General features: G+C 40.9%; 1 protein-coding gene across 2 annotated transcripts; it reads right to left on the reverse strand.

The window, feature by feature from the left end:
* Positions 1-2,883: 2,883 nt before the first annotated feature.
* On the reverse strand, positions 2,884-22,181 carry slc8a4a (solute carrier family 8 member 4a). 2 transcript variants are annotated; one of them, XM_068729422.1, is made up of 10 exons: positions 21,231-22,181; positions 20,822-20,897; positions 19,332-19,430; positions 16,997-18,415; positions 16,336-16,850; positions 9,220-9,326; positions 8,216-8,334; positions 6,584-6,683; positions 5,273-5,545; positions 2,884-4,638 (listed from the first exon to the last, which is right to left on the reverse strand). In XM_068729422.1, the coding sequence occupies exons 4-10, from the start codon at positions 18,338-18,340 to the stop codon at positions 4,259-4,261; spliced, it is 2,838 nt and encodes a 945-aa protein (XP_068585523.1). In that variant the 5' UTR covers positions 18,341-18,415; positions 19,332-19,430; positions 20,822-20,897; positions 21,231-22,181; the 3' UTR covers positions 2,884-4,258. The 2 variants fall into 2 exon arrangements, with proteins under 2 accessions (XP_068585523.1, XP_068585521.1); XM_068729420.1 differs by lacking the exon at positions 19,332-19,430.
* Positions 22,182-22,524: the final 343 nt, after the last annotated feature.

Consider the following 22,524-nt stretch of genomic DNA (forward strand, 5'->3'; position numbering starts at 1 on the left):
TGTCTTTGAATTCTCTGTTGCTGAAATGATCTAACATTCCCTCAAGAATTGTATCTTGTCCTGACGTGTCTTGTACAGTGATTTCATTGTGAGAGGTTAGTCGCATACTTATTAATTTTACAGCAGCAGTAATGGAAGGACAGTGATAAATTTCAATATGCCTCTCTAACCTCTTCATATCGGTTCAGAAAGTTAGCTCACGATTTGCGGCCAAACTTCTGTTCACTCATCCAGTCCCAGGAGGAATAAGTGACACCTCCTTTAAGCCTATTGAATTAGCAAAAGGGGCCTTGTATTAATGATTTCCAATTATGATCTGTACTAAATACAAACTAGATATATGAAGTTAAAAGTAAATGAAAAAGTGATCGTCACTTGTGTAAAACCTGATCCTTTTCCTAACCATAAAGATATATATTTTCAAAATACGCTCATTTGTTACAGAGAGTTAGATTAGGAGCTTGATGGTGAAGCATGTAAGATTCTGCTAGCAGCTGTTGGACTGAAAACGGTTAGCTTGAATTTGTCCAAAGGTTATAAAATTAGACCATCTTATCTCTTTTCCCCTGTGTACAGTCTCAATGCCAAGCTAAGCTGCTGGCTGCTGGCTGCTATAGCTTTATATAACCGTACAGATATGAGAGTGGTATTGATCCTCTTATTGTATCCAACTCGCGGCAAGAAAGCAAATAATCATATTGCACAAAATGTGAAACTATGCAGTTGAGTTGAGTAGCATCAACTATTTTTTTTCCACTGGGGGGCAATGCAACAAGCTTTAACACTGACATTAGGGCTGTCACGATATCAGATTTTCATTACACGCTTAATTTGACCAAAGAATTTACGATATATATATATATACGATATTATTGCAACATCTATAGCAAATTAAATAAAAATCATAATCCTTAGAAATAATAATCCTTTCAAATTCATCTTAACTTTAATTTCTGCTTTTTACTCGTTTTGGAAAAATAATTACACTCAAAATACGAGTGTAGGGAGGTGGAGAGAGAGTCCATAATCATTACAGATATAACATGCATTAAAGAGTTGCTGGATTATTTACATAATATTATCATGGTATCATTGTCTCCTTTTTAAGCTGTTGTAACTTGTCAGCCTTTACATACAGAGACACAGAGAAACATCAAAAGCTTCATTTGGAGTCCTGTTTCTGGCCACCTGGTGGATATAAGTCCAATATTCACTCTCCTTTTATCTTTGTTTTTAACTTCCACTAACTCGTGACAGAAATATCTGTCCCTTTAGCTAGTAAATGATAAACTATGTTTATCATATCTGTCATTTTGTGCTGGGCAGGTACCGTACAGTAAGTTAATCAGAACATATTCAATGAAAACAGCTGCCTACTACTGCTGGAAACAACACTGATGAGAACAGTAAAGCTAGAAAATTAAGTGTTGTGTTGAAGGGAAAAGTCGTCACTACGAGTGAGACCTAAACTAAACATAGTCATTTGATTCGTGTTTTGATATCAAAATATTCATTAGTGCAGCTTTAACTAAACTCTGTTCATAGATTTGGCAGATTACTGGTATATGTTTTCTTGTTGATCACACAGCCGGCTGTTCCATAGCTGACCCTGAGAAAACAAAACAAGAGAAAACAGAGGATTTAGGATCAATAAAGTATCACATAACTTTATTCGCCAGTTCTTTATTAAGCACTGTCTTTACCTGCTTATTCCTTCTCAGGGGGCTAGAGCATATCCCAGCATGCCCTTTGCAGCAAGTACGAAACCATTCCAGGCTCAGCGTATGCATGCATATTAAGTCCACGGCTCATTTCCTGCTCGTTACAGTCAAATGGTAGAGCTGGGAAATAGGAATGACGGATAATAATCCGATAATTGTTAGCCTTGATGAAATTGTGAGAGATGTTTTTAATCAGAACAATAATGTAGACCTCAGACATCAGACTTTTCTCTCCTTCAAATTATTTTCTGTAATTTGTTGCCGCTGTGAGCATCAGGACAAACAATCACCTAAATAAACCTAAAGCAGAGCTCAGAAGTCCTTTTCGTCAAAGACAAAGCTCATCAGCTCAAATTTATCTTAACTGTGGTAATAAATTTGGTAATTTCAGTATTCCTATTTTATGTTACTTTATTCTTAAATTCCCCTGCATTCAGAGGGAGATGTTGTAATTTATGCTACTTAACATATAATAAGCTTATACAATGCATTAAGGGTTAAATCAGTGGTCCCCAACTGTTTTAGTTTGTGACCCCCTCATATGATTCATTTAAATAATTGTTTATTTATCACAAAAAAAGAGAAAAAAGTCCAAAAAGTGAATCAAATTAGAGAACTTTTTTTTTTTTTCAACCCTCATTAATAATCGCACAAACCCTTAAATGTATCTTGAGACCCCTCTGATTTGGGATCCACGAGTCTAAACTATGAAACTGTTTATAAAGTTATTAAAGCTAGCTCCACCTCGACCAACTACAAGTAGTAAAACTATACATGCTTATGACTTGGTGCATTAACGAGCTGATGATATATCACTGACAGCGCACCATTTCTCTGCAGAATTAAGCTGCCAGTATACTCATCAGAACTGCTAGTCAGATGGCCAAATAGCTTCGGACTACCACGCCACACCTCGTTCCAACATCCGTTTAATGCATTCACTTTTGATACTTGAAGTACAGTTTGCTGATAATACGTCTGTACTTTGACCACTGCAGGATCTTTACTTGTAATGTTCTGATTAATTCTAAATCTAAATAAGGTAACATTGGTGAGTTTTTTATCCGTGTGTTTTGGTTATTTGGTTATAGACCTAATCGTGAAAGACAGAGTATTCATTGATTGAAGATGTGAAATTAAGACAAGGAGTTTTACAGCATCATAAATGAGCAACATTTATTTCCACTTTTGTACATTAAACGTGCATATCAATAAAACTAAAATGTATCATATAAATACCTTTACTGTAATACTGTTACAATAAATATGGCTCTACAGATTCTAGGTTAAATAAAAAACAAACTTCAATATCAACTGCTTCTGCGACACAAGGAGACACTCTCAGGAAATACTCTACATGTCTTTGCTTTTAGCACATTGTTTCATCCCAGATGATGGACCTGTTCGCTGATTGTGCAACTATTAGGACCTAGTTACTCTTCCTAGACTCATTTGAAAAGTGACCCTTTGCTCGCTGCTGTGCTTTTTCTAAAGTGATGTTGAAACATGTTTACAGTGTCAGCATGACAGATATGAAAACTGATATCCATCTCATATCTCACTTTATGTTTTTGTCACCAGTACCATTTTTGCAAATAGTGACGAAATAGTGCCATGCCTTTCGCCAATTTGTGCTGGAGAGCAGAGGTGCACGCACACACACACCATACACATACCATACACACGCGCAAAAAATCCTATATGTGCTCAAATAATTATACTTCATAGACAATTTTAAGACTTATGTTGTAAAAAAAAGCATTTTTAACCCTGGCTATGTCAAACATGATACTGATTGAAAAAGCTTTGTGGGAAAGGGGACCAGGCAGTGAAGAGATTATGATACAGCTGTGATTCACATGTACAGGAACACATCAACACGTCAGCAGCCATATCAAAATATTACATACAGTACTTTAAAATAGATTACCAAGAAACTCTTAATCTGATCACGTGCAAAAGCAAACACACCTACTCTTTCACAAAACTCCCACGCACAATGTTCATCGTTTACATGATATACAATGAATAATTAATGTATAGATAGAGTAATAAATATCAACACACAAATATGTCACTTCAGCCTCAGTAATGGCTTTAATTTTATGTAAATGTCAGTATAACGTCATCTCATGCACTTTTAACTTTCCATTTAATAACACCCTTAGAAATATACTGCTCTAATCTTGTGCTTTCTTAACACTTAAAAACCCAAGTGATAGAAGGTTTGATGCGATTTATGCCGATAGCAGTGATTAGATAAATGTTCAGTGGAACATAGTAGTTCAAAAAAAGGAAGAAAAGTTGAGAAGAGGTTTATTTTCAGTGGCTAAAGCTATACTTCACAGCATAGTGGGTGGTAGCAAAGTTCAAAAGTCCAAAGATTCAAAGTCAATCAAATATTGCGCGGTATCAATAATAACTAATGATACAAATAGTTATAAACCTTTGTGAAAATAGACAAAAACAGAGAAAAAACACGTTCAGTAGACTGTAAAAACAAGAAGAGGAGCCGTGTCTGTGTGCCTCCCTCTCTCTCAGAAGCTAGGCAGATGGCAGTAAGCCTCCAGTGAGGACAACAGGATGTAGATGAACCAGAGAGAGAGAAACATAAAGAAGGTGAGGAGCTTGGGTGTCCGTGGGCCCCCAAGCTCTCCGCCTGCCACGCTGGGACGCCGGCGGTAGAGTAGCACCACCACACACACCAGTGCCATGATGGTGAAGACGGTGACGGAAAAGGCCAGGGAGCCTGGGTCCACCTTGAACACCTCTCCTTTGCTCTTCCAGTAAACAGCAGCGATGGTCCACGCCACCCCGATGCCCAGGAACACATTCACTGCATTGCTGCCCGTCACGTTGCCGATGGAGGCGTCAGCGTATTGGTCCTGTATGGCAGCCACTTTACTTGCAAATGTGTCTATGAAAGAAAGAGAGATATGAATTAAGCATAAAGAAAGAAATAGAAAACAGGGGATTTTTTTTCAAATCAGCTTCTGGTGGAGATTAGTGGTGCGCACAGACTCTGACAGGGACCCTCCCCTTAAACCCTCAACTACCAGGAACTTTGAACAAACATTACAGGTATTATGAAATTCAACAACTCATGGGGCACAAAGTGAGTCAGATAATTTAAAATAAGCCAAGCGATATGGAGCATAAAACTTTATCTTTGTGGTAGAAAATTAGTACGCGATAGTGTGGTAGAGAGAGAGAGATTCCCAGGATAACTTGAAGGAGTGTGTGGGGCTAACTGACCTGTCAATGCCTAATTTTCATATTCTTATTTGTGTCTCGCTGTGGCAGTGTTTAGGACACAATGGGGATACAATTAGGCAGCACAGAGAGACTAACAAGTGAAACAGGCTTTGTCTTTGTTTACAACTTGTTAATGTTCAAGACAGGGGCTCAGGAGAGAATTACTCTGACAGCACAGGCGGAGGCAGAGGTTACACAAGTCTTCCCAGGCAGCTGCCTCTACTGCACGCACACACCCCAAGAGGAAACTCAGGACAAGTCTACCGTTAGAGCTGTTAGAAACCACAGACGCCCACCTGGAACAGAGGTGCCTAGGGCCACGAACACCACAGCGGTGACTGAATCTTTGAGACCGACGGTGCAGCCGAAATGAGAGGCCAAGTCCCCGGTCACAGCCGTCAGAGCGCCGATGAGGGAAATGGACACGATGAAACAGGCCCAGCCGTTCCAGTACTCAGTGGGTGGGACAAAAGCGAAGAGGACTTTCCAGAAAACTGTCAGGAAGTGCATAATGTAATCAAAGCAGGAGGGCAAACGTTCCTCCCCGCTCTCTTCCTCATCATCGTTACCTGGCAGAGAAAGAATAGATGTGTGAAGGCCTCCAAAATATGTACCAAGACCTGCTGCATCTGCCTTCTCTTTTGACAGACTATCTGAAGACCGTATCTTGCAGTGTAGAAAACTGAATCAGACCGGAGAATAAGATGTTATGTATCATCTCATCAAGCTGTGACATCACATCTCAGTTCATGAATTAATATTAAATCATAAAACAGTAAATAGGTCCAGCTTCATGCTTCAATCAAGCTTAGATAACATGAAGATACCCACCCCCACCACATTTAAGCCATTTGACGAATGTGTGGGAGCTAACCCTTTCATATCATTACATTAAATCTGTAAATATTGCTACGACTATGAGTGATTGAGACATACAGTACATATAGGCGATACGCATGCTTTCTATATATAGAGAGAGTATGCTTCCCGCCTATATATGCCTATGTTATGAAAATATGAGTGACCTCAACCACGGAGAGAAAGAATGAAATTGAGAGAAAGAAGCGTATTAACAGAATGACACTGATCTGGTGTCTACTGTAAGCTTTTAGCCTAAATGCTGTGTGCGCTAGTGCAGACCTAAAAGGTTCAGAAACCCAAGTGAATGGCTTTTGAAAGAGCAAAATAAAAAGGGTTCACCATATTCATATACATAAATACTTCAGAGCCATTAATTGTCCAGGCAGAGCTGGCAAGTTTAGTTTTTATGTTGAGCCACACAAGGAATTCTCCACATCATGCATTTTTAATAAAATGTCTGGGTTAAAAGGGAGTAGCAAAAAAGTACGTAATTGCTAAAATATATTAAAACAGGCTCTGTTTTTGTAATCTCTTTCATTCATTATCCAGTAAATTAGGCCTTTCTTTAAATTCCGGCAAACTCAAGCATTTGGGATTTTATTAAACAAGTATTTAAAAAAGACATCACAACAGTGAGGCCGGTAAGAAGCAGCTGGTGGGCCGGATCCAGCCTGCAGACTCAATCTTCCACAGGTCCGGTCTCACAGGGATGAAAAGATGAGACATTTCACAAAACTGCGACTCACCTGCACTGACAGTGACAGCACTAACAAACTGCTCTCTCCAGCTGCTGCTCCCCACCACCAGAGCCAGGTTCGTCTTCTTAATCAGCTTGTCCACTGTGCTCTGTAGACGGCCACAAGGACAAAGAAAGCAAAAGGACAGGTTGTTAGTAGCTATCTCTTTACAGTCACGCAGTACACAGCATCAATGAAATCTTAATCTTAACTGTCATATGAGACTAGGGACGCGTATGTGGTATATTAAAGTGCAATTAACCGAGTCACTCTTCCCACTGTGGTGCACAGTGAGTCACCAAAAGAGATGCAAGGGAGCAAAAAACTCCACTAGCCCCCAGAAAAAAGGCATGTCGCTAGCATAAAGCTGCTTTACACCAGTGCAGAAAGTAGAGCCGTTAGTATCAGCACATGAAACTGAAGCTTCTAAGTATAAGTGCAATATCATGTTTGAGCTTGAATCTGGTCTTAAAGGGGAACACCACCAATTTTATACATGAAGATCAGGTTTCTTTTTCAAGATGACTACTCAAAAACTGTTGGAAAATACGCTCTGAGAGGAGCTTTTTAAAGTGTGAGAAAATGACCGTAAAAATGTCATGGTGGTGTCATCCCAGGGGACAGACGTGGTTGAAGGCCTTATATGTTTTTGGGTTGTCCGTACATCTGTCCATTTGTCCGGACATATGTACAATTATTGTGAACACAATATCTCAGGAACACCAAGAGGAAATTTCTTCAAATTCTTCAAAAAGGATGAACTGATTAGAATTTGGTGAGCAAATGTCATAACTCAAGAAATCATATGCTAATTATGACAATTTTGCCCAAATGTCTAATAGGATAAAATGATGAAGTGATGACATTTTATACAGACATGGATGTAAACTGCAACTTGACATACAACCATGAGGCGTTAATTCTTATTTGAGTTTTTAAGTCAAGATATCGTGGGCTCTGCTGCATCAAGTTTGAGCATTTCTTTTTTAATCTGTCTCTTGCAAGAACCCCAAAACTTCTAAGTTTGTGGCAGCGCAATACAAAATTGATGGAGAAGCCCTTTGAATGCTGCATTACGTTTAAATGATACTTTTTTCTCAACTTATTTGACTATTCAAGCTGGATGAAATGATGAGTGACTGACTTTGCTGCCAGAGCCATTAGTTACATGCACTTCACCAATAATGTATTACCCATGCCAAGTTAGATGAAATACGAATACCTAACAGTCATACTCCAAATATTGTGACATAACAGATATTGCTGTAAGAGTCAGAAATATCAATGTTTTATTTTGGCACCATGTCCCAGCTCTAAATGTGTTGCAGTATGAAACACATGAACAAACTACTGAATAAGGTCAGGATGGAAGGAAAACTGAGATTAATTAATAGAGAATTATGAGCTCTCAGTGTCTTCAACATATTTATAATGAAGGCTGTGACTGCCTCTCTAGTGTCCAAATAACTGCTTTGATGGATATTCAGTCGGAGGAGAGAAGGTAAATCTTGTAAGAACAAACTAAATATTGTCATTCATCAGTCCATAGCAGCTTGTGAGAAGTATTGAAATATGCAAACATCAGTGTGATAGATGAGTAGGGCTCTGACGTAAAAAAAAAAGCTGTTTATTTTAAGTTACCTTGAATTCATAGGACTCCTCAATTACCACCTCCAGCTTAGTGTGCTCGCCCAGACAGGGGCAGCCCATCTTTGACACGTCCTCCGGTCCCACTGCTGTCTTGTTATCATTGGTGTCTCCTGCGCCAGAGAGACAGGTGTGTAAACTATCAGCCAGTACTTCCCACATGGGGGATTTGCTACAATATGAGATACCATAAAGCAAACCCAGTGTGGTCGCATGAGAATTAAGCATAAGGATCACATGTGACATTAGGATGAGTGTTAAACATGTGCTGTGAATGGAACACATCGGTTATATTTCCAAGTACTGCCTGATTCATTTCAGGTAGAACATCTTACTATATTCCATTTTAGTTTTTGATCATTCCTAAAATGCTCTTCGTTTGTATGCATCCAAGAACTGATTATTTCGTTGATGTGGCATTGTTGACTTCATTTTTTGAGGATCTTGTGGTGGGCATGGGCATGCTTGTAATACAATCAGTATCACAAAGTTGATGGAAAAAACTTTAATTTAAGACAGATGCCCTTCATGGATGGGGGATATTAGCAATATTCAAATGACAAAATATCAAATCTGAAATAAATTGTGTTTCTATTTTATTTTGCAATGTTGTCAGCCATTACAATACATTTACAAAATAGTGTAACTGTGTCAGGAATTTCAAAAATGAACACATTATGAATAACTCCTTTGTGCCTTTTAGCTCTAACTTTGATCAAACTACTTGAACCCAAGCTGTTTTAAAGAGCAACAATTAAACCTTGAGTCCTCCAGCATAAAGCATGGCCATGAAATGCACCAAAGGGACTAAAGAGATCTCACCTTAGAGTTTCCCCAGAGTCAAAAGGAATTTGCATCAATGAATATAAACTGCTCTAGCCCAAGAATTAAAATTTAATACAAACGACAGGGGATGTGAAATAACATTTAGTCCAGCCATAAAAATTATGAGGAAAATCCCTCTGCTGCTGTAGCATGCAGCTGCGTGCTCAGCTCACCGTGTCTCTGTCCGACATCCAGCAGGATGGGCTCCTCCAACACAATTGTGAAAGTCTTGTTCTTCTCGTACTCCTCGTCATCAATGACCTTCACATTCAGCAGCTTCCTGAAAGCAGAGGGGTCAAGGAACAAGGAAAGGATGGAGCCAAACAGAGATGCGTGATTTAATTAATTAGCATTATTTAGGAAATATCAGCAGCATTTAATATGCGCCAACCTGCAGTTTGCAGTTGTTACTGAAATAAAAAAAGTAAAATAAGATTCCAGGCATCTAGTAAGAGTAGTTTCTAATGCTAAGCCCATGCTTTTGTACGAATACAAACTGTGTAAACTGCCTACACAAGGAATTGTAATATATAGATGTTAGCTAAGAAGCTTACAAATTAACAAATATCCTGTAGTACAGAACACTATGTAAAACATGAATATATATATATATATATATATATATATATATATATATATATATCTCCCAGCACCCCACAAGAGGGCGGACTCCTTCTACACCATTAATTCCATTAGAGCAAAAGAGAAACATAGCGAGATAGCTCACACCCCTCCCACACACTTCAAGCTATAAGTCATCGGAAATTGGATTATTATCTTGTTCTCAGTGGAAATCAAACACCACCGATGTAGGAATCCATGCAGGTTCAGGCAAACTCTTAAGACATATTTAGAAATACAGCTTTTTTACTGATAAATCTGAGTGCTATGAAAACACGTGAGGATGTGGTATCAAACTGTGGCCGACATATTTGCCTCAGCCCGCTTCATTCTCCTACACTGTCACAGTGAGTCTTTCTCTCCCTCTCCCTCCATCTCCCTAATGATATGTGGGTGGCTGTCTATTTCAGTCTACTCATGTACACTCAGAATTCGACAACATGCTGGTAGAGCCTTTTGCTTGCGGAAGAGAAGAAGTTTATTTTAAACATGAGTGATACGTCATCTGCAGTCTAATGTCAAGGAGAGTCATGCCAGTGGGAGCAAAGGGAATCGCAGTATAGCCTAGAGTCCTTACAATGGAAAAGAAAAATAGTTTATCTTTTGAACAAGATGTTATTTCAAGTGCAATATGTACAGGGACGCAGTAAGTTTAAAGCATCGTGGAAAGGCCTTAAAATAAAATGTGGATTAGTTGCTATGGACCGTATTCACACAGCAGCCGTTTTTATATAAGTCTACATTACACTTTAGACAGATACTGTTTGTCCTTAAGTGTATGAAGATGTAAAGGATATAACAGGCAGGGATCAAACAATCATTAAAACTTTGCAGACCTCTCTCTAAAATACAAGCTAGAAATGAAAGGCTGTCAAAAAGCAGAAGGGAAGTTGGTTCACATGCTGCATTAGGCTGATTAGGTGGCAATTTAAATCTCAACCTATGCCAGAGTCTAATTGCAGGGTTTATAATAACACAAAAAGTGAACAAATAAAAAATGACTGCAGATTCCAAAATAGGAAATAAATGAAGGTGAGATTACTTTTATGAATAAGTTTTGCAAGTAAAATATATGTATTTTTTTTTAGTTAGTTGAACCCTAAGTATAAGCAATCAAAACATACTGGTTCGTTGAAATAATCAAAAGTACAAAAGTATAAATAAAAACTCAAGTGAGCTATGAGTCAACAACAAACCCCATAGACCATTGTGTTAACATTGGTGCCAATAGGGTGATGGTAGACGTTGAACACTGTAGAGTCAATAATCAATTCAGTTTGGATTTTTGATAAGTTCTGAATCAATTCTGAATGTGCCAGAACTCTAAACCCGCTACCACGCCTAATGAAGCTCATGGAAAACCAGCAATCAAGAAACCAAACTAACTGCAAAAGTATTACATGTTAAAGTAATACAAACCAGTGGAGCTTTGTTAAAGTATGTGGCTCCCATGTCTCTGAAGTAGGTTCAAATTAAAAATAAATATAAGTTCACAGTGTAGAGAAAAGTTCCACGTGGCTTTTCAGATTTTGTAACTCTTTGTCTTGAAATCTGGCCTTGCAAGACTTACAGAAACTGACCAATGTAGCGAGCTAGTAGCAAGTAGGCTAATAAACTAGTTAAAGGGACGGATCAACATTTTGGGAAATTTGCTTTCTTACTGACAGATGAGAAGTTCCGTTCTTGTGTCTTTACTCTAATATATAAAGATGCAATTTGTTAGCTTAGCATAAAGACTGGAAACTCTATGAAATTCTATTGTTCCATCTCGTGGTATCTCAGCAAGTTAGCGTATTTCCAAAAATATCTTTCTATCCTTTGAAATTGGTGGTGAATGCTTGAGATGCTTCTTGTCCGACAGTCTTCCTTGGAGTTTGAAATGGTCAGTGTAAGAATCAGGTTAAAATGGTAGCTCGTCCCAGTTCTGCTTCCTGAACCCCGTATCTCTGCATGTCGATGTGCGCTCTCATTACAACAGGCACAGTTGGAATCTATCTAGACTCTATTTAGAATCTATTACCTACCGCAAATCACATTTCACAGTTTATCATCTCGGTCCGCCTGTCGGCTCCATACTTGGGATAGTTTCTAAAAAGCCATATTGGATAACATACCCTGCTATTGTATCTGTCACACACAACTGTGAAGGATGTCAGGACTGCGTTGTTTGAGGTCTGGAGTTTGATGTCTGTTTCACCTGAAACAATCATAATCTGTACTGCATGTGTGGAAAGTTGGACTGGCTGTTTTTATAAATACCATACGAATGTAGAAGGCTCTGTGTTCATTTCTTTGATTTTTTTCTAGCAGTCTATTGACTGTGGATATGTGGATATGTTTCGTTTGTGCATTAGGTTGCTGGATTATCCTGAGCGGAGGTAAAACCAGCTGGGGCCCTATGGGGATATGGCTTTGCAGTTGAGACTTTCACCTCTAAAAAAAAGGAAGGCAGCTGTGTGAACTTTTTAGTTGGATTTTCCCGCTCCTCCACATTGTGCGTTGGTTTGGTTAGGATGCTCCAGTTTCGTCCCACAGCCAAAAGACATATACAGTAAGTCATGAGGACTGGAGTCTCTAAACTGCCCACAGGTATAAGTGTGAGTGATTGTATGCCTCCATGTTCACCCTTGGAGAGTAGCTCTGCTTTCTGCACTCTGCATGCTGGGATAGGCCTCCTGAAAGCCTGACAAAAAGGACGCCAGTATAGGGAGAGTGAGTGAATGCAGAAATGCATGACAGTATTTCAAATGCCTACAACTGAACAGGGGCACTGCCATTTAGTTGAAGAATCATGGCTCAAACCAATCTGTCAGCTTGTATCTGCCTTGCTGAAGTGTCCTTGAGCAAGTTACTGGAACTCTACCAACTCCAGAGAAACGGCATTGTTGCTGAAAATGAACACAAAGCAGCAGCTCCGGGAAGAAATGTGTTTCTCATATCTGCAGCATTATATTCTCCACTTTAGAATGTTGTTGGGTTATTATGTACAGGATATTTATACAGAAACAAAAGGTTATTCACATTGATAATGATATACGACTCTTATCATTACTTGAACTTGCAAATATTGTGTGGCAACATAAGTGAGAAGGCCTGCTAAATGATATCTAAACTACTGAGCGAGGACAATTTCAACATATAACACAACAAGACTAAAGCTGCCAGCTATGTCATTCAGAACTGCAGAAATGTGCGCCACCATATTTTTTTTTTTAATGCGTCTCCTCCCGCTCTATGATGGCCCGAGTGTAGCTTTTTCGAGAACTATAAACACTTTTGGGCTTGTTCAGACTGCCACCTCAAATCTGTTTTGTTTTTTCGATATCTCCAGATTGTATCCAGTTTATAGACATTATAAAATATGGATGTAGTCTCTGTGACGTCACTAGGTTTCTGAAAGGCGTGTGACGCCATCTTGGCAGTGACGACACAGCCTCACTCTAAAAATAGGCAAAGAGGTGGATCGTCTGGGAGCTGAAGCGTACTGGTACGGCACCCACCTGTCGCTCAAAGTGGCGACACCCTCAATTAAGCCTAATCTTAATGGAGCCATATACGACATTCAGGATATTATTATAGCAGCAAACAACTATTTGCAAATTTATAGTGGAGTAATTTCCACCTCATTAGAGAATGAAGTTGCTTTACTCTCCCTATGTGTGTGTGTTATTATCCAAGCTTCTCCTTGCTTTGTTGACATAGCCGGACCGGCAGGGCGTGCTTTTAGTGCATGTGAGCGTGACCCGCTGGCTTGCTCACCGCCGCAACTCTGCACTCCTTTGATATGGCGCTTACAGATGATAACATGACCCTACCCTGCCTCCACTGCTCCACTTTTGTGTGTTTGTCAGAAAGTGCAGAACGATATTGATGCTGACTACATTAAGCGTGAGAAATAAAGAATATCAGGGTATTGATTTTCCTTTTCAGAAGTGATCTCCTCACATCTCTTTCATCTTAGCTTATATAACTGCCCCCGTTATCCACCTCAGCCTCAACTAGTGTGTAGTGCCACACATTTTGAGGCGCTAACAAAAACAGATACAAGAGGAAGCTACACACAAGCATCAAAGAGTCTTTGCAGATCTTTCTCTAATCCATAAACACAGAATGTAAAACGGTTCAGCCTGTTTATTTTGGCTCAGAGGTTTGTGTCTGTATCATAATCTATTTACTGCAGTGCAGAATTTAGATGGTAAAATATTATTTAACTGCACACCCGGATTTTAAACCGTTCCTCCTGGCTCCACGCCAAAAGCTTAAAAACTAGCCTTCCTCCTCTTTCGCTCCTCTGCATGCTCCAACATCGACCGGGACTGGCATATGTACAGAAAGACACACAAAGCAAGATGTACTGTAACAAACAAAAACACACACACACACACACACACACACACACACACACACACACACACACACACACACACACACACACACACACACACACACAGAGCTGCCTGGAGGCCTGCTGCCGAGTGTCAGCTCTTTGTCCTGAACGCCCAGGGAAACACTTGGGTGAGAAAAAACAGCTTTGTTTGAAGGAGGAACTTTGGCAGCCTGCTGAGCAGTGAGATATAGGAAGATATACATTTAACACGGAGCATTTGCAAGCTTGTCTGCACAAATACACGCGTGGATACTAAAAGCCAAAATCCTTTAAAAGTGATGCGGTTTCACCTGCATCTTTTAACAGGACTTACGGAACGCTCCGAATTAAACAACCTCATGAAATATTCAGTCCGACTTGGGGATCTGAGTAGCATAAAGCAGGAACAAAATGTGATAATGTACAAGACTTAGGTCCTTGAAAATCTGTTCAACAGGGGAACTTTGGCTGAATTGGCTCTACACTGATACATATCTTTATGTGGCAAATAGAGGTGTATGCTGCCTTTCTTTCTCTAACCTTCTTAGGTCTCAAGATTCAAAATACAGCTGGCTAAAAGATAAGTAAGCTGCTGTGATTTGACCCAACTAGACCTGGTAATTCTGACTCAAGCTCTGAGCCAGACCTTTTTACCTATGATCAGAGTGCCCCTGCATTCGCTGGGGCATAAGTCCTTGTTTGTTATTCAAAAGAGCACAGGAGCAGTGGAGAAAAGCTTTGGCATTTCCCCGTTGCTTTTGGGTTTTCTTTTCATCCATTTTCCCGGAGCAAACTGTCCTGCTCTGCTGGATCCTGCTCTCCACAGTCCTTCCTCTCCTGCTGCACGGCGGCTGTCGAGAGAAGCATGACTCCAGATAATATGAAGTGTGCAGATGCTTGTGTCACTGTCAGCTTGCTACAGTTAGATGAACAGATTTTTGGCTCAGTAGGTGAGGATTTTATCTAATGCTCAGTCTCCATTTGAATGCAGATACAAGCTGCCAGCTTCTAAATTTCATGCTATGCACTACTGTCTCATTAACCACGGCTTCTGTTACTGCCTGCACTGTGTGGAGAACTTTTGGGACTCCTTTAACCCCTCTTCACTCGCTTTAATTGCTTTTGATGCTCAAGAAGCTCTTTTTAATTCCCCTTTGGAGCGACATTTTGTTTGATGTGGGTTTAAAGTGGAATCAGCGCACAGGCATACACTCTTAAAAAGACAAACAGAAAAATGCACAAAAAGCAAGCAAACATGCATATAAATGTGCACAAGCAAACTGACAAACACACAGACAGATATATAATAAAATCTCACCTTTTTTGCGAGGCAAAAAATACAAATAGGGAGATCTGCATTCTCTTTACACAGCGTATTCACCTGCCTTTCCTCCCACTCAGCCGACCTACACAATACACCTACACACAAGCCCTGAAATTCTCCTCACACAGACGGATTCATCTGACACATTTTATTCCTTTGTTTTGTCCTTTGGTGTGCTGTAAATCATTTTGATATGATGAGCTTGATACAGTTCAGTTCTTTTTTGACTAAAAACTAAAAAAAACACTGCTGTGGATAATTACCAGGTCCTTTGCTCATCACATCATCAAACAAACACAAGTGTACTCGTCATGCTGCCAAACCCTCCACACAACGTTGAAGAGAAAAGCTGGAAAAACATCACACTTTCACCTCTTTCTGTACTCTTCCTCCCTACTCTTTTTATATCCTTCTTTGCTGGTGCATCCACGAATCCTTTTGTTGAAAATATCACACAGGTTTCCTTGCATACACCTGTTTCAGTAGCTGCTAAACCCTCATCCCCTCCTCTCTGTTGTGCAGTCACCTGCCTGATTTGCTTTCCTCTGCTCTGTCGCTAACATGTACTTCCTTTGTTTTCTGCAGTGGAGTTTTTATTTCTCTGCATCAGAATGAACTGCGCAGAAATCCTGTGTTTATTCATTCATTGAAGGCTGCTTCTATGCATCTTCTTCTTCTTCTTCTTCTTCTTCATTTCCTTTTTTTTCTTTTACATCATCTCCATTGTTTCATTATCTGTCTCACAATTATACCCTCATATCCTCCCACGTCCTTGCTCTGAAAGATCTAAACTTCTCAGAGCCAACATATCTATGACTCATAAAAATAGTCCTTTTATCCTTTACCAGAATAGATAATTTACAGTAATCTAGCAGGACTGTTTAACATGTCAACGTGTGGGCTGTGATGTTTGATAAAGTGATGAGAAGCAGCAACAAGTCATCACATCAAAGAAGAAAAGGAACAAGTGTCACTCACATGGTCTCATCGTTCTGAAACTCCAGCTTGCCGGACACCTCATCGTAGTCCTCCCCGGCCTTGGCGGTGCCCTCGGTGGTGTGGTAGGGCACCGCCACCTTCCCCCTCGCCCCGGACGTCCGGTGAACCTTCACCTGCATGTTGCCGATGCTCTCGCTGACCCTCATGGAGTTGCTCTCAAACGTAAAAATACCAGCATGGTCGTCATCATAGATGGTAACCGTGGCGGTGTGAGCGCTGCCCAGGGCTGCCTTCGGAGGAACATGGGAGATGCCCACCGTGCTGTTGCTGGAGGTGATGGAGCTTGGCTCCAGGACGGAGACCTCAGCCCGATGCGCAATACGGGGATTACTCAGACGCACGTAGAAGTGCTCATCCTCTTCAAAAATATCATCATCAATAACGCCAACAGTAAACTCTTTTGTTGTCTCACCAGGCTTGAAGACCAAAGTGCCCTCAGCAAACTCGTAGTCTGAGCCGGCATTGGCAGTCGCATCCTCTGTACGGTAGTCCACCTGCACAAGCAAAGAAAGAAAGTTTTTTAAAATTTACCGTCTGGAGTTTTAATAAAATGCTGAATTATTTATATATCTTATGCCTCAAGCAATTTAATTTGATTTTAAATTGACCATGAGCTTTTACAATCATTACTTCTTATTACCTTCACAGTGCAGCCACTTTCTCCTCCATGTCGGGTCACTGACAGCTTCAGTGAGCCACAGTTCTCAAAGCACTGGTAGTGGGAGGTTTCAAACTGCAGGTAGATGGTGTTGGGATCTTCCTCTTGCCCAGTGGCCTCATGACAGCTCACCACCTTCCTGGCCTGGTCGGCGGCGTGCTTTTTCAAGATGTTCCCGGCTCCGATCATCATGCGCGTGGCTTGAATGCGATAGAAGGCCCGGCTCTTCTGTTGTTGGACCAGCACTTGGTAGTTGGCCATCTCAATCAGCTGCTCCATGTCCTTCTCCGGGTGCCTTTGTTTTAAGTCTTTTAGAGTGCGAGCCATATCCCGTCGGGCCTCTTCCTCTTGAACTTGCTCCGCACTCATCCCTCCACCTTCCTCCACCCCTTCCAGCATTCCATCCAGAGCCTCTTTGGGGTGAGTGTGGGAGTTCACACCCTGGCCATCCATGTCCAAGTCCATTTTAGTGAACATGGCATCTCCCTCGGACTCAATGATAATGCCACGGGTCTTGTCGGCACGATACCGCTTGTGGACGTACTTGTAGAAAAGCAGGCGCCGGTCTGCAATCCAGGCTTGCAGCACACAGAGAGGGAAGAAGAGGAAGGTGAGGACGGCCTCCCAAACCTCCACCTCTCCGGGGGAGACCACAGAGAGAATGAGATACAGCCAGATGTAGGCGAACACGCTCCAGGCGGCAGTGACAAAAAACACCCGCAGGTGCTTTACCTTGCGAGTTTCATTTTCTGGCACCACATAGACACAGATAGCGATGATAATGAACATGTTGAATGCAGCGCTGCCCACAATCGTGCTGGGACCCAGAGATCCAGCCTCGAAATTATGACCGACCACTTCAATGACGGAAAGCAGGATCTCTGGCGCAGATGAGCCCAGCGCCATCAGAGTCAGGTTGGATACCGTCTCATTCCAGATGCGTACAGTAGTTGTCGTTGTCTCACCGTTGGGCTTCTTAATTGTGATCTCCTTTTCCTGAGAGGTGATTACTTCGATAGAAGACATGAAGCGGTCTGCGATAATGGACATGCCCAGGAACATGTATATGAGGGCTGCAAAGTAAACAATGGCGCGTGCCACCTTGTCACCCACAGCAGGGTTTTGGGGGTTCCACATGGGCAGCACCACGCCCTCGGAGCAGTTATCACTACTGGAGCAGTTGCCTGGTGTGCTGCCAGTGTCCTCATGGCTGGCGCTGCCCTGGGAGAAATGAGTGACTCCTGGGAGCAGAACCAGCAGAAAGGAGATAAACATACATGGCGTGAAAGTGGGAGTGAAATTCAGGATACTCTTGTGCAGAGACATTGCAGCGTGATGATGCTTGCAGTCTTCTGATGCCGGAGTTCAATCCACGTCACATGTGAAGGTCTATCCAAATGTCTGAAAGACAGAAGAGTAAGACATTTGCGTGTAGGATGAGATCGTCACATTCCCTGCGTCAGATGTTCACCACTCAGGGTTCTATTCCTTCTATAACCTGGACAAGCATATAACATCACAGAAGTACTCACAGTCATACCCTTTTGTATGCAAATGACGTGGGATCCAACAGTTTCGTTGGTCCAAGTTTGGAAAGCCAGAAATATTGGCACCTACTAATCATTGAGTCATTGGTATTGAACTACCCTGTCCAACTCCCACACACATAATGTGGTCATTCGGTGCTAAGCAGCGGTAGAAATGTTACCCTCTGCACCTGTAGTATTGAGGGAAAAAGTGACTCAGTCCACCATGTATTGTCAAGTTAGAGGGGATTCTAAAAATAATCTTCACGGTCAGCATAACAAGGAAAGAGCAGTTGTTCTAAGGCAGCATCCTATACCTACCGATAAAGATATTATAAGATTATTCAAAGGAGAAACAATCTCTGATGGAAGTGCAGCATGCCTCTCAACTCTACTTTGTAATATATTGTTTAATGCTAAAAATTTAGTAAACACCCTTTTTTTTGCATTTTGCATAAGCCATTTAAACTATGTCAGGGGACAACTTAAAATAATTTCACAGTGGTTTTCTTGGCAGCAGAGTGGCCATAAACAGCTTGAGTGAACAATTCAGGGAGTACAGCATCAATGCTGTCCAGAGGGTTAACATATCCATCGATGTGAACAGAGGGAGGGAGAGGGGGAAAAAAGCCCAGGAATGTAATCTGGTGCTTCCTAATTAAAATTTCAAGACCATCTCCATCTCAAAAATAGGTTGCCTACCTACAGCAGAAGAGATTTGACAATGCTTTATGTACAGCACATGCTCTCATTGACATGCAGCAGAGAGTAGCTGCAATCTCCACTCTGACCTGCATAACTGGAGTGCGCGTTTTCCATCAAGGCAACATTTCGGGTGAAGCAGCGCAGCACAGAAGTAGAAATTAAGTTGTCCTTTTTTTGTTTGTTGCCTTATAAATAAAAGATAAACAAATTATGTTTGTGCAACAACAGATTTATGTTACAACTCAACACATGTCTGCTGATCAGATAGAGTGAAACATCAGCTAATTCAGCACCATGGACAGCGACTCACACAACAATCAGGAGCAACACAGTGAAACAAGAAACACATGATCCTCAGTCTGGTTTACAAAGAATGTTTCCTAATTATTTAACAAAGACATTTCAGAAATTCCTGGATACTGGCAATATATATGAAATTAGAGGCAAGAGTACAAGATTGTGTACTTTCATCATTGATTCCTTCCTATAACACAATATAATGCTGCTTTCGTCTGGCACACAACCCTGCACAAATTTTGAGTGGGTGACGTTTCTATGGTAAAAGCAAGCTCGCCAAACTGGTCGTTATACAGGAATGAAACAGTACAATCGAAACAAAAGGTGTCTACATTTTTTCCTTCCGTCCTATTAGTGCCATACACAGTTCATCAATATGCATTCCTCTCTGAAATCACCAGGTAGCAACAAGCTAACAAGGTCCAGAAATAGAGATACTAGTCTTGTTTCCGTGAAGAATCCAGGATTTATTAGTCAACGCAACTACCAAGCGTACCGTTTTTCCACCATACATTAATAATTTGAGTTTCACCAAAGACATTTGATAGATTCCAAACATCCTGCTGGATATCAACCAGTACAGAACTACAATTCTCTACACTACTGGTATTTAACATTAATTTCTTGATTAACCACCTCAGAGCAAGATTTATACCACTGAAACGCCCAGCAAGATGCCACTTTTCCATTTCAATAAGTTTCTCATTTAACCTTTAAAAATACTAAATTATCCAAATCTGAAAAAAAGCATCTGACCCAATTAAAATTATGATGATTTAATCCTCAAACGTGTTCCTGTTTGCTAAGCAGAGGTCTCAGGTTGGCAAGTAAACACTTGTACATAATGAGTCACACTTTGATGCCAGCACTCGTTTCGTGAGAGATGGTGTTTTTTTTGTTTTTTTTGTCAAATGGTGGCAGTCTCAATTTGTAATGAGACTCCTGATAAATGTCATTTCTACTATCTTGGGAATGAAAAGTCATGAAAAAACAAACACAAAGAAAATGAAGCAGAAACAATGTGTAAACGAAAAAAAGCAAACTGACTGTTAGCAGACAACACAAATTCCTTGAGCAGGTGTTGGACAACAACATAATCAATTAACAGAAAGCTAAGCAAAACATATATACAACATATAGCCTACCATTGATTTGCATGAAGCTACTGTATGAGTTTTAGGGCTCAGCATAGTGGAGACAACCCAAGATGCTCATGCAGGAATATATTTAATGTTTCTATATCTCCTATTTTTAATATTCTAAGAACTGCATTACTCACCTGCATACAGTTGTCAGTGAGTCAGCTCAATGAGGAAGTTGTGGCCTCAGGAGATGAACTTATCTTTCATATCGCTCTGTGGAAAGACAGGCTATCTTAAATTAACAAATTGTAGAGAGAGTTTTATAATCACCATGAAAACTAGCCTGAAAGGATTCCACATTAGAGTTTTAAGAAGCTTATTAAAAGCCAGATGTGTGGGCCAGTAGATTTAGCAACTGGAGTAGAAACACAAATTGTAACAAACAATTCAAAATGTTCAATTACAGATGGGATCTGAAACGACTAGATTATTGGACACTATAGATGCACGGGGGAAAAAGCCGATTATCCCGTCCGTGCGCTGTACATCGGGGACAAATAAGACTGGTCCATTTGGTGCGCACACCAGTGTCCCAGAGATACTCACCGAAAGCCCCGAATCTCGTCTGGACCCTGGTCTCACCGTGGCTACCCTGCACCAGTTCTACAGATGAAGACACCCCGTGTGCCATCCACACAGCAGGCTGGTGTAATGGTGTTGGCTTGTTGCGCTGGTGTCTTGGTAATGATGCGTTGCTTTCCACGGTGCTTCTTCGCTATTTTTTCTTCTGACAGGTACCCTACCTCAGCAAACTTAACACTGCCGGATTAGTTGCTTTTATCAAATTCCCCTCGCTCCTGCGCCGCGACACCTTCCGCGAACCTAAGTCATTTTTCAAAAACCACAATACGTTTTCAGTTTGATCCTGTCCAGGCTAACGTTACGTGAAATTGTTGATGCGTAACATAATACATTGAAATGACTGACTCTATCCTCATTCGTCCCGCTTGTATCAGTCAGAAATTCTTCCAAATAGTCAATTTATAAAAGGCTTTCAAGGATGTTCTTTTCTCGGAAAAATAAACTGAGTGAAAAAAAATTCCCTTGCTTTTCTGTCAGAGCTGGAGAACGCAAAGAACCAAACATGAGAGTAGGCGTGAATGAATGGTGAAGGATTGAGAGGACGCAAAGACAGTACACGGAACAGGACAAGATGGATATCAAGCAGAGGGATGGTGGCAGACAAGAAAGAAGAGTGTGGTGTTATGCAAATGGCAGTCTTGTCTTACTCTTCTTGCGGTGGGCAGCATTGGCACAAGAAACGATGAGCGAGAAGGAAGAGCAGTAACACTGCAGAAACAGGGGAGGAGACGTTCAAACAGCGCTACACGCACGGCTGGTCCTCCTGACTGCGCATCAGGAGTCCAGGATGAATGACCATTTCACTCCTGAATTGTCATTATTTGCTCATTTTCGTGATCAGCCGTCATAGCAGATAAACGTCCAGTGAGCTAAACGCTAAATATCTGATATTCGAGTCAACGACTCAGAAATCCCAGATGTTGCTGCTTCTAGGTCTGTTGTGTGTTGGCGGTTTTTGTTGTAATATGAGTGGTTATACAGAGACGTCGTAGAAAGAAAAAAACCACATACTCTGAATGTACCCTGACTTCTTGATTCATACTATAAAACTGGTAGAAGAACTTGCTATATCATTTAGGGAAAAACAAAAAAAAATAAACTTGACTTGAAAGAAAAGAGAGAGAGAAGGAGGGAAGAAGGAGGCTTAAACAGCTATAGCATTCATGTTGTTTATTACACACCAGCAAAACAAGATGACTGCGTGTGTGAGACAACTTTGCCATCCTGATCCTTACCACTGGTGGGGTGAAATAATATG

Source organism: Cebidichthys violaceus, unplaced genomic scaffold (assembly GCF_023349555.1).
Source record: "Cebidichthys violaceus isolate CVI_PGR_0920_01 unplaced genomic scaffold, fCebVio1.0.p SCAF_46, whole genome shotgun sequence".
NCBI classification, from domain to species: Eukaryota; Metazoa; Chordata; class Actinopteri; order Perciformes; family Stichaeidae; genus Cebidichthys; species Cebidichthys violaceus.